A 12135-nucleotide genomic window follows, 5' to 3' on the forward strand; every position below is an offset into this window, starting at 1 on the left:
GCCTAATGAAGGGCTTGATCTCACAACCCTAAAATCATGACCTGAGCCAAAACCAAGAGTCAGACACTCAACCAACTGAGCCATCCAGGTGCCCCTGATCCATGTGTTATTTAATCTCCAAGGCATCTGGGGTTTTCCAGCTACCTTTCTGTTATTGATTTCTAGTTTAATTCCACTGTGGTCTGAGGGCAAGCATTGTATGAGTTCTGGTCTTTTAAAGCTAAGATGTGTTTTATGGCCCAGAATGTTGTCTATCTTGGTGACTATCCCACATGAGCTTGAGAGGAATGTGTATGCTGCTGTTGTTGGATGGCATAGTCTATGCATGTCTATGATTGATGGTGTTGTTGAGTTCAACTATGTCCCTACTGATTTTCTGCCCGCTGATTCTGTCCATTTCTGACAGAGGATTTCTTGTTGAAATCTTTAACTATGGATAGTGAATTCATCTATTTCTCCTTACAATGCTGGCTTTTAGAAAATTATTCCTTTTCATGCCACGAAGTCTGCCTCCATCACTAATTCTCCTTGGTCCTTGTCTACCTCTGGCTACACAGGTTGAGTATATTTGGGCCTCTACCCAGTACAGGCCTTTGTACAATGATGTCAAACTTGCTGTCCATTATTATGCCCAGACACCTTCTATGTGCTTTACCCACATGGACTCATCCTCACCACTATTATTTAGTACTCCCATTACACAGTTGAGGAAATTGAGGTACAGAGAGGTGACTTTTCCAAGGTTGTGCATTAGTATGTAGTGGCACCAGGATTTGAATCAAGGCCATCTGGCTTAACTTGAATGGAGGCTGAGATCTGCCTCCCATCTGGAGCAAATTAACAAATCCCAGATATTGATTCATTTATTCGTTTATACAATTCCGATAAGCCATGGTGGAAATATAAAACAAAAATTCCTACCCTCATAGAGCTTACATTCCAGTGGGAAAACAAGAACAATAAACTGCCATATGAGCAACTTCTCTGGTACATGAGATAGTGATAAACCACTGCTTCTGGTATTTGGGACAGAGATATACCAGAGAAATGGAGGGAGAAAGAGTGAGGGTGGAAGAGATTATTGCAGTTTTATTTATTTTTGTTTTGTTGGGTTTTTTTAAAGATTTTATTTATTTTTGCAAGAGAGAGAGAATGAGCATGAGCAGAGGGAGAAGCAGACTCCCCGCTGAGCAGGGAGCCCAATGTGGGACTCAGTCCCAGGACCCTGGGATCATGACCTGAGCCAGAGGCAGACACTTAACCAACTGAGCCACCTAAGCACCCGATTATTGCAGTTTTAAACAGAGCACCTACCATGTGACATATTCATTATTTTTCTCACCCACCCACCCAGAACATGGGCTCCCTAAGGGCAAGGATTTTGTCTTATATCCCAGAGCTTGGTGTCTAATGTGTAGTTGATGCTCAAAAAATACCTAATGGATAAATGAATGAATACAGACAGAGATGGTCTTTGCCCTCGTGAGGTTTACACTCTCAGGGAAAAGACCAACAGCAAACATGCAAAATAAGTCATCACAATCCAAGACATGCAGTCTAAAGAAAATGGAAGGAATGTTGTGATAAATAATTAGGGGGGATCCTGAGTTAAGGAGATCCGAGAGGGATTTCCTGAGTAAAGGATGTGGTAGTATTTGAGCTGGGACCTGAAGTAAAAGAAGGAGCCAGCAAATCCGTGGGGAGGGACACTCTGGCCAGAGGGGACAGCCTGTGCAAAAGCAGGAGTTGGTGCATTTGAGGAACAGCCAGGCCAGGGTGGCTGGAATGGAGTGGGGAGGAAGGGGAGCCAGATTCAGCTGGAGAGGCAGGCAGGATCTGTGGGGCTTGCAGGGCACTATGGGGCTTTGGGTTAAACCCTAAGAGCAGTAAGAAACTATTGGAGCCTTATACAGAAGAGTAAAATCACTTTTTTTTTTTAAGTCTTCAGATGAGCCAAGTGGAGAACAGACTGTGGAATCAGAGGGACCCAGGGGCAGATGGGTCTAACTCATAGGCAGGGACACTGGCCAGAGCCTAGGAGTTCAAGGTCTGTGTAGGTCCTCCCTGTGCACTGCCTCCACTGCAGGCTGGCTCCTCACCGAGGGTGGCACAAGTGAGGTTGGCCTGGGCCTGGAGGAGGCAGGGCGGAAGGCTTCTGAGCTCTTGGTCCTCTCTCTTGTGAGCCCTGATGGGCAACATGCTGAGCTGGGGAAGTGGCCAAGGAGACAGGCAAGAACCAGAGGCAGAGAATTAGAGCGAGAAGTCAGAAGCCAGAAAAAGGTGATGGGGAAGAAACAGACAGATGCTGGGGAGGGAAAAGACAAGAAAGACCAGCTAGAACAAGAAAGTCAAGGAGAGAAATCCAGTGAATAGAAGAAACAACCAAGGGTGATCCTGTTTGCAGAGGACTCTTGTGAGAGCTTCGTGGCAGGAGTTTACCACTGATTCTATTTTCCTGTATGTGGACACTGAGGCTCAGGAAGTATGCGGCACTTGTCCACTTATCCACAAAACTAGTAAAAGGTGGGCCCAGGATTTAAACTTAGACCTGGCCAACTCCACAACCCTCTTGCTCTTCGTGCAGGATAAGACTACAGGGCAGAGACTGTCATGGAGGGAGAAGGAGAACACGAGCAACAGGTGGACAGATGGACAGAGAACATTCTGCTTCACTTGAAAAAGATCACAGACTTCTAGAAGCCTTGAGTGGCCTGGTCTGACCTGCCCAAATCTAGGGGTAAAGGAGACAGCACCACAGACAGGGCCAGGCCGTGAGGAAATTCAATTACTTTCAACTCATGGAGTATTTATGACACCTACCCTGGGCCAGGCCCCATATTGAGTGCTGGTGTCATGGAGAGGTGCCAAACATGACCCACTTTTGCCCAGAAGGGGAAGTGGACACATAAATAAATAAGGGACTGTGTCCTAAAGGCCATAACACCAATTCAGAGAAAACACAAAGGCAGCAAAGGTTGACTCAGCCTAGGGAGTTGGAAGACAACATCAAGGAAATGACATCTGAACCTGGAGTTTCCCAGGTAGGTAAGTCCGGAAGAGCACTTCAGGCAGAAGCAACCTGAGTGAAGGCACAAGACATGGATTTGCTCGGAGGGGTGGGTATCAGGTGCTGTTGGATCATGGGCTACACACAGTCTTACAGCAGGAGATAAAACCAGTGTAGGATGCAGAGTGCAGAGGGTAATGAAAACTGGACTTGAACCCCTCAACCAGTAGTTCTCCAACAATGCCCCTGAGAAAACCTGGGTGCTCCTCAAGCTAAGCTGAGGGGTTCTGCCACTGAATTAAAACTATAGCCATCTTTTTCTAACTTGCAAGAAGGTAACTTAATTACATTGAATAGAATTTTCTTTGTTTTACAGTGCTTTTCCTCCATGCACTTTTAGCACGGGGCAGTTGTGGGAGAGAATAACTAACTAACTAATAAATAACTAACTAGTATAGAATCACAGTTTCATTTTGTTTTGTTTTTTTTACAGTTTTAAGTTTAACATGTCAATAGTTCATGGTGTTCTACAAAGAACTGTGACTTCTGGATCTAAGTAATGGGGAGTCACAGAAGGACTTTAAGCAAGGAAAAGACAAAATATGATCTTTCTGTTTTAAAAAAAAATCATTCTGGAGGTGTCTGGCTGGTTTAGTCGGTAGAGCATGCGACTCTTGATCTCAAGGTTATAAGTTCCAGCCCCACATTAGGTGTAGAGCTTACTTAAAAATAAAATATTTTTTTAAAAATCATTCTGGAGGCCTGAGAAAGAAGGAAATCAGAGGGAAAGAGATGGGAGAGGATTTCAGCTAGGAAGAAGGCTGCTGACACAGTTGATGTCCTGGACTGAAAGTGGGGGCTATTGGGATGAACAGGGGGATTAAGTCCAGCCTCCAGGAGGAAGACCTACTAGATGATTCTCCAGGCTTTCCAGCCAGGCTGTCCAGGGAATTCAGAGGAGCCAATTTGGTAGAGAAGGTAATGTCAACAGCCTAATGTCACCTAGAGAGTCTTCAGCAGAAGTAGATCTGTGAAAACAGAAGGTAAGCAAAACTGGGTATTTGTGTGTGTGTGTGTGTGCACATGCATATGGGCACTCACATACAAGTGTGTGTGAATCTTTCCCCCATCATGGGACATCTACTTTCTCTAATATAATAAGAACAAGTATAAACATTTTTCAGCACATAGTATGAGCCAGACCCTAGTCTGGATGTTTTACATATGATATTTCCCATTTAATCATCACAATAACCTAATAACATTTATCAAATGCTTTCATGTGCCAAGCATTGTGCTAAATGCTTCAAGTGAATAATAGCTCACTTGATTTTCACAACAGCCTTGAAACAAATACCATTATTTCCTTCATTTTAAGGATAAGGAAATGGAGGCCCAGAGAGGCCAAGTGACTTGTCCAAAATCAAATGGCTGGAAAAATGGCAGAGCCAAGACTCAAAGCCAGTTTTGCCAAAATCCAGCCACCTGCAGCTTTCGTCAGAGCACTTTGCTTTCTTCTCCTCAGAGAAAAGGCTTTGAGCTGCCAGTCTTTGGGTCAATAAAATCTAGAGAAAGGAACTCTTAATCTTCAAAGCCCTGACTCAGTGTTTGTCTAAGCCTGTTTCCTGGGCCACCTGCATCAGAATATTCTTGAAAGCCTGTAGGAATTGTAGAGTCCTGGACCTGTCCCCCAAATTCTAATTCAGTTGGCTTGAGATGGGACCTCAGGTGTTTATGCACACTGAAGATTTTGAGTGGGACAGGCTCCAACAGCACCTCTTGCAAGAACCCCCATCTCCACCCCGGCTCCTTCCAGAGCAACTTTCTCCTTCGGACTCCAACAGTGCCCTCTGTCCTATTCTACCAACTAGGGTTTTAGCTATGTTCATGTCTCACGTCCACTAAAAATATGATCTAGTGTCTTTACTGGGCTACATCTTCTTACAAAGCACTTCCATTGTCCTATTAAATCCCTTCTACAAAAAAAAATAAAAATAAATAAATCCCTTCTACACTGTAAGCATTTCGAGAGGGGGCCCTCCTCCTTGTGATCCCTCCTTTATATCTGAACACACTTAGCATTTTACAGTGTGCTCTTCTGTCCACAACATTATTCTAATGTTTCATCCAATCCTCACCACAGTCTTGAAGGAGGTATATTGTCCCCCAACTGTACCCATGAGAAAAGAGCCTGGGAGCTTCAGACACCAGCCCAAGGTGGCCAAGCTAGGAAGCAGCAGGACTAGGAGTTGAACCTAAATCCAAGCCCAGTACTCTTGCCTCCACATCAACTTAAATCTACTCTACTCATGCAGTGGTAGGGAAGTAAACTTTACCTCCCTATGCTGTTACAGGATAGCAGGGAATAAATGAGGTGATGTCTTAAAAGGTCTGGCACAGTGAGCACTCAATAAACGGTGGGGAGAAGAAAAAACTAAGGTCAGGGAAGGGTAAATGACTTCCCCCAAATCAAACACCAAATCGCAGACTGTAGACACAAATCTAGGCCGGTCTCAGACGCTCCTACTCTGAGTCTCCGCGACTCCCTCGCGTACTTCCAACCCCCTCATCTCACGCCCCGCCCCGCGCAGTCTCCCGAAGCGCCACCGCGCGGGCTGCGGAGGAAGGGGACGACCTTTTAAAAAAGAGCAAGGGGCGTGCTCACGCGACGGGGCGGGGCGGGAGGCGCGGCGCAGACGCGCAGACGCAGGCCGATGACGTAGGCGCGCTGTCTGACGTAGGGCTCTGAGCTGTCTGGGGGAAGCATGTGGGGCTGCGGCGCGCTGCTGGCGGCGCGAGCCGGGTCGCGGCTGCGGTGCGAGCTGTTCCTCGCTTGGGGCCGCGGCTGGTCTGCCGCCGCCCCCTACTCCGCATCTGCCGAGCCCTCCCGGGTCCGGGCGCTGGTCTATGGGCACCACGGGGACCCAGCCAAGGTCGTCGAGTAAGAGACGGCGCCGAAATGGGGCCAGGGGTTCCTGGAGGGGGTTAAGGCGCGCTTTTGGAGAAGGGGGTCTGACAAAGGAGGGAGCGGGTAGAGGAAGAAGGCAGGGAAAAATCGGACCCAAACTGAGCCCAGGGCGCATTGAGTAGCTCAGAAAGTCGGTCCTTCCAGGTAGTTGAAGGCCGGAGAGGCACAATTAATGACGGTGATAGTGGCTAACTTTTTTTTTTTTTTTGAGGTACAGTTGACATGCAGTATTATATTAGATTTAGGTGTACAACATGATGACTCGATATTTGTATATATTGCGAAATGATTGCCACAGTAAGTCCAGTTAGTATCTGTCACCATACATAGATACAGAATTTTTTTTCTCTTGATGAGAACTTTCGAGATCTACTCTCTTAGCAACTCTCAAACATACAGTACAGTATTACTAACTGTAATTGCCAAGCTGTACGTTAGGTCCCCATGATTTGCTTATTTTATGACAGGAAGTTTGTACCTTTTGACTCCCTTCACCCATTTGGTGCCTATGTGACACAAACACACACACACACCTGAGCACCAGTCTGTTCTCTGTGTCTATGAGGTTGGGTTTTTTTGTTGTTGTTGTTTAGATTACACATGGAAGTGAGATCATTCAGTATTGGTCTTTCTCTGACTTATTTAATGTATCATAATGCTCTCAGCGTCCATCCGTTGTCTCAAGTGGCAAGATTTCATTCTTTATTATGGCTGAATAATATTCCATTATTTTATATATCTAATGTATAACATTATTATGGACATTATTCCACTGCTTTATATATATATATATATATATATATATATATATATATATATATATATGCCATTATACATGTGTATACCACATTTTCTTTATCCATTTATCCCTCAATGACTTTTACTGACCGGGTATTATGTGTCAGGCACATAATGGATGTGTCCAAATGGATGCTCTCATTTAATCGTCACTTTTGGGGAAGGCACTTGATTTAGCCCCATTTTGTCAGTGAGAAAACTGAAGTGTAAGAGGGGTAAAATCACTTGTCCAAGGTCACATAGCCAGTTAGTGGCAGAGTCGAAATTTAAACCGAGGTCTTACTGATTTGCCTGAGTTCCTGGGCTCTATTACCATTTTTTTTTTTTTTTTTTTAGAGTATTTTCTGAATGCTTTTATGTCCACTTGAATCTTCACTTCCCAGAAAGCAGGTGGGAGACCATTGTTTTCAGTTTGCAGAAGACAAAACAGGACTTGTCCAAAGTGATATAGCTAATAAGGATTAGAACAGGGATAGGAACCCATAGCTTCTACTCCTATCTCATGTGATTTCTTCTCTATCACACTATGTATGTGCCTTTAGCCAGTTAAAAAGAGTTTCTGTTTTGGAGCCTTACAGACCTAAGGTCTAATACAGACTCTACTTCTTAGTAGCTGTTTGATCTTAGACAAGTCACTCAGTCCCTCTGAGCCCTCATTACTTTTATGAATATGTTCTCCTAAAATTCTGTTGGATCTTAATCCATGATTTTTGCATGTGGTTGATAAAAACAGTATGTGAATTATCAGCCATTATAAATCTACACATAAGTGACTGTAACCATTCAGAAGGGCTAGTGGGGTCACTCTAATGGAGCTAAGGCAGAAGCACTGGTCTGGGAATCAGACCTGGAGTCCAGTCCTTACTCCATCCTAGCTCTGTGTGTTTGGCAGGTTACTGAAGTTCTCTGAGCCTCAGTTACATCATTATAAATGTGGACACAGTACAGGTATAGTTATAGTTAATAGTGCTAAATAGCTGCAATCAATCTAATGCTCTCCACCAAAAAGCGCCTGCATACTCTCCTACAATCCCTTGTTTACAACTCTCTGATTCCCAGCAAATGGTTTGGTTGTTTTCCAAAGGATAGGCAAACGTGGAATTATTTTTATGGCCGAAATACAGGCCAGAGTGCTCTCTTCAGCAACACATATGCTAAAAGTAGAACGATACAAAGATTAGCATGGTCCCTGCTCACGCAAGGGATGACACGCAAATTCATGAGGCATTCCATATTTTTCCTTTAAAAAAAAATTCAAGCCAGATGTTTTGACAGCTGGAGGAGATAAGCCTCAGTTAAATTCAGGGTCATGCACTCACCCTAGCCACATCCACCATGAGAAAATATTGAGAAGACACATCAGTCAGTAACCCTCAACTTGTATGTTAATCATAGGTAATAATCACTGTGTCAGGAAGACCTGTCCCTGAGGACTGTGCTGTAATGAGTTGGTAAAGCTCTGATGAACACCGTTTTCCAGGAACGCACCCCAAACAGGAACGATGTGGTGCCTCTCACAGGCTTCTACTTGGTTGGTAAAGGAACTGACACAAAACAAGTGCTCCAAAAATGTTAATTATGAATCTAATTTCTATAAGAAGTGTTTTGTTTTGTTTTGTTTTTATTGAGTTCTGTGGTGATGAGGATGGGACCCTTTGGAAAGGCCTGGGAAGGTTAGGCAGCTGAGTGCAGTTGCCTCCTGATTCGTTCCCTCCTCTTGGAGAGCCAGGGAATCTGGAACAGACTGGTCTGGTAGCAGATGCCACTTAGAGAAAAAAGAAAGCTCTCATCTCCTTGTGTGGAGCCCTAGTAATTTCCCAGAAGTTCAAAACATGATACTTTCATGCCGTATTCCTCAACCTTGGCTTCACACCACGGTCACCTATGGCACTTTTATTCCATATTCCCAGACGCCTCCCCTGAGGTATTTAGTAGGTCTAGGAAGGCCCCGAACATCTGTGTTTTTTTAAACTCCGCAAGTGATTCTGATGCCCTGACCAGGGTTGAGAACCACTGCCCTTGTGGATACAGACTGTTAGGCAGGAAGTAATTCTCCCTCTGCCCCAGAAGAGTGGCTTACCCTTCTGACCCAGATTCAGGCAACTTGACTTATTTGTGTATGGACTGAAGCCAGAGGCTGGGATTCTCTTCTTTGTAGTCATGTCTTTGGAGGTTTAGGGTAACCACACTGTCACAGAAAGAATCAGGTGTCCTTTAAATATGCCGGTGACTGGGTGTGTGGGTCAGGTTACACCAGGCAGGGCCATGGAACCACTCAGAGCCTGAGCAGAGTGTTCCCCAAACCGGCAGAGTTTGTGGTGCTTGCACTGTGAAAAGCAGGGAGGAAACGAGGAACAGTCTGCTCGGGTCTGAGGGGTTGCAGAACTCCTCAGAATGAGACTTCCAGGGATCTCTGAATGTCCTTCTCTTCATTCCTGTTGGCCCCCAAACATTCCAGCTGGTCTATTAAGTCTTGTTCCCCCAGCCCCTAGAGCTTTTTTCTCTTCCCCCCAAAATGAATTTGCCAAATAAGCACTTGGGCCTTTTTCATTTAAAGGTTTGAATGACTGCTCTAAATGAAGTAAGACTGCAGGAGAAAATGACAAACTTGGGAGAAATACAAGCCCTAGAAATTTCAGGGGTCCCCATGCTCATAGCCCTTGTGCAGAGTTCTGGATTCTCTATCAGATAGTTCCTGGAAACTCCAATGTCCTCTTTCCTTTTGTTCCTGAAAGTCCCCTTTCAGAACTTTGCCATTCTCTGGGTCTTATGGTAAAGACAGCTTTCATTTACTGTGCCCCTACTATGTGGCAGGCATGGGGCTAAGTTCTCCACATATATTATGGAATTTAAAAATCACAAAAAATCCAGTTTGGTCATTATTATCCCCATTTTACAGATACAGGAACTGAGGCTTAAGAAGCTTGAAAGTCACTTGCCCAAGATCATACAACTAGGAAGCCCCTTCTTTAATAAAAGTCCTTGATATAGACCTGAAGAAACAATGACAATCATCTCAAATGTTTTTTTGAGAATGAGATGGCATACAAAATGGGGAAGAAGATATGTCAGAAGAGAAGGGGAAATTATAAGCCATTCAGGTGACCCCAAATCTTTATCCTTCATAGGAAGGGCAGCCCCACCCTGGGGAAGATGGTAGGAATGTTATTCTCTTTCTGATCCCCTTTTCAAGATCCTGAAGCTTTGATAAAATAGCATCCTGGTCATCATGGCTTTCTCACCTGCATGCTGCTAGCACAAAATGAAATGAAGCTGTGAAACCCTTGGACAAACCCATTCTGTCTTGGCCAGATGGGATTTGGGGGAGCAGGTAGTGAGGACCCAGGCTGTATGGGGTGTGAGTCCTCACTATAGGATACTGTTTACTCTCAGAGGACTTCTTTTTCCAGTTGATGTCAGTGTTTACAACCAAAACTCTATGCAGGTGACTTGGTTTTTAAACCAGAATTGTGATGCTTGGGGGAAAAAAACAGGATTTTGGTTTGGCACTCAGTTGAGAATTTGGATTTTGTTCATTTGTCTCCTAGAGCCCTTCTTTATGGTCATTAGTTGAAGGAGGAGGAAACAGAACTCATTGATTTAGTAAGTTAGCCAGGAGTTATTCTTGGAGGGCCTACTATATGCAAGGCAAGGCTGGGGATGCAAAGGTGAATAATCTGAGGTCTTTGCCCTTAAGGTACTCACACCTGAGTCCAGGAGATGGGTGACTATAGCCCAGTGAGACAAGTGCCATGTCAGGATATGTTTAGACGGCTGTGGACACCCAGAAGAGGGGTATCTAAACCCCTCAGAATAGTCAGAATGCCTTCTCTGAAGGCACAAGGTCTAGATTGAGTCCCATAGAAGATCAGGTGTGCAGTATATGAGGAAAAGTGTAGAAGTGTTCCAAGCAGAGGCCCCTGCACGTGTAAAAGCCCAGAGGGAAGAGAAAACCTGGTGTGTCTGATTAGTGAATATTTATTGAGGGCTTACCATGCACTCAGTACGTGATCCTTGAAGGAGGTGTCAGCTGCATCAGGCTCTGAGGGGACTAGCTTGAGATCACAGAACTCAGACTCAAGCTGGACTCCACATCCTGTAACACCTGTATATTACCTTCCCTCTGGACTTCACACTAAGCTGTGACTTGAGGGCCAAAACCCTGAGGGTGATACTCTGAAGTATCGTACACCAGACAGGAGTTTTCCCTATGTACGGAGTGTGGGAGGAGAGCTGCCCCCCCGACCAGTGCAACCCCAAGTTATTATGCTTGTCTGGCCCTCCTAGTAGCTGCTGCAGTTCTGTGGTGCGGCTCCAGGCCTTCCCCACTCTGGAGGGGGTGACAAGGGAAGCAAAAATGCCATGAGGTTACTCTGTGGCTCAGGATGTGTCAGTGGGGACCCACCTGCAAGGGCACTGGCCTGGGTTCTGGTCCCCACTCTGCCACTCATTGTTAGAGTGAGGAAGTCACTCCAGTCTCCAGGCTTTTCAGTTATTCTTTGAGAAAATGAAGAGGTTGACCAAGGTCAGCAGTGGTAAAGAGGGGCACACATGCTGTCTCTCCCCCCACCCCATCTTCTATGGCAATGACAAACCATCAAGCTCTGTTTTCTATGTAACTCAAAACCTATACACCTCTTTAACTCATTCTCCCCAAGAGACACTTTTTCCTGCCAAGACAAAGTGAGGCCTTAACATTCTTCTCCACATAATCCTGCAGCCATGGGAATGGATATGAGACTGAATGCTCTTTGATCCAGCAGTTGTCCAGCTCTGAGAGCTGTGAAACTGAGTAGACATTGGACTGCCTGCCTGCCGGTGGTGGCTCTAGCAAACTCCAGGAAGCGGTGCTGCGACTAGAAATCAGGGGTCCTGGATACAAAATTTGACCAAGGGCCCCCTTTGCTCCAGGTTGGTATCGTAATTAGCAGCCCGCCAGGCAGGGGAGGCATGGTCATCTTTGTACCTGTCGAAGAGACAAAAGCAGCTGCAGGTAGGGACTCGATCCCCCTGCTGTGGCCCAGTCTTGTTCTTTGGATCAACAAGTTTAGGTCTCAGCAAATGAAGGAGTAGACTCTGCAGCTCCCTTCAGGCCCATTTCCTGCTGTCAGCAGCTGCAGAATATTATAGGGCTTACAAGCTTACTGGTAATCTTAATTGAGAGAAAGTAGGGGATTGAGAAGGTAGAGAGAGGGTTTCTTTGCCAACCCTGTGTAGAAACTTCCAGAAGTTCCTCCAAGTCTCTAATTCCTTTCTGTTCAAAATGACTGTACTGAAGTGCCAGCAGTTCTGAATGATGAGAGGGCAAGATTACTTTGAGGCAGGGAAGCCAGAAGAGGCACAGGGAGGCAAGTGGGTATGC

The 12135-nt window shown here is 45.3% G+C and overlaps 1 protein-coding gene and 1 non-coding gene across 3 annotated transcripts in view; both read left to right on the top strand.

The window, feature by feature from the left end:
• The first annotated feature begins 5719 nt into the window (after positions 1 to 5719).
• Positions 5720 to 12135, top strand: part of MECR (mitochondrial trans-2-enoyl-CoA reductase) — a 29471-nt gene continuing 23055 nt past the window's right edge. The window contains exon 1 of one of the 2 annotated variants that reach the window (XM_064589646.1): positions 5720 to 5948. In XM_064589646.1, the coding sequence (XP_064445716.1) occupies positions 5773 to 5948 (176 nt within the window). In that variant the 5' untranslated portion in view covers positions 5720 to 5772. The remainder of the gene's footprint in view (positions 5949 to 12135) is intronic. The other variant, XM_064589647.1, reaches the window with a different exon arrangement.
• Positions 7904 to 8012, top strand: LOC123860658 (U6 spliceosomal RNA). Its single transcript, XR_006794780.1, has one exon. It is a non-coding gene; the product is annotated as a U6 spliceosomal RNA (small nuclear RNA).

Source organism: Mirounga angustirostris, unplaced genomic scaffold, assembly GCF_029215605.1.
Source record: "Mirounga angustirostris isolate CCGP_5_RB_7025 unplaced genomic scaffold, mMirAng1.0.hap1 SCAF_4, whole genome shotgun sequence".
Lineage (NCBI taxonomy): Eukaryota > Metazoa > Chordata > Mammalia > Carnivora > Phocidae > Mirounga > Mirounga angustirostris.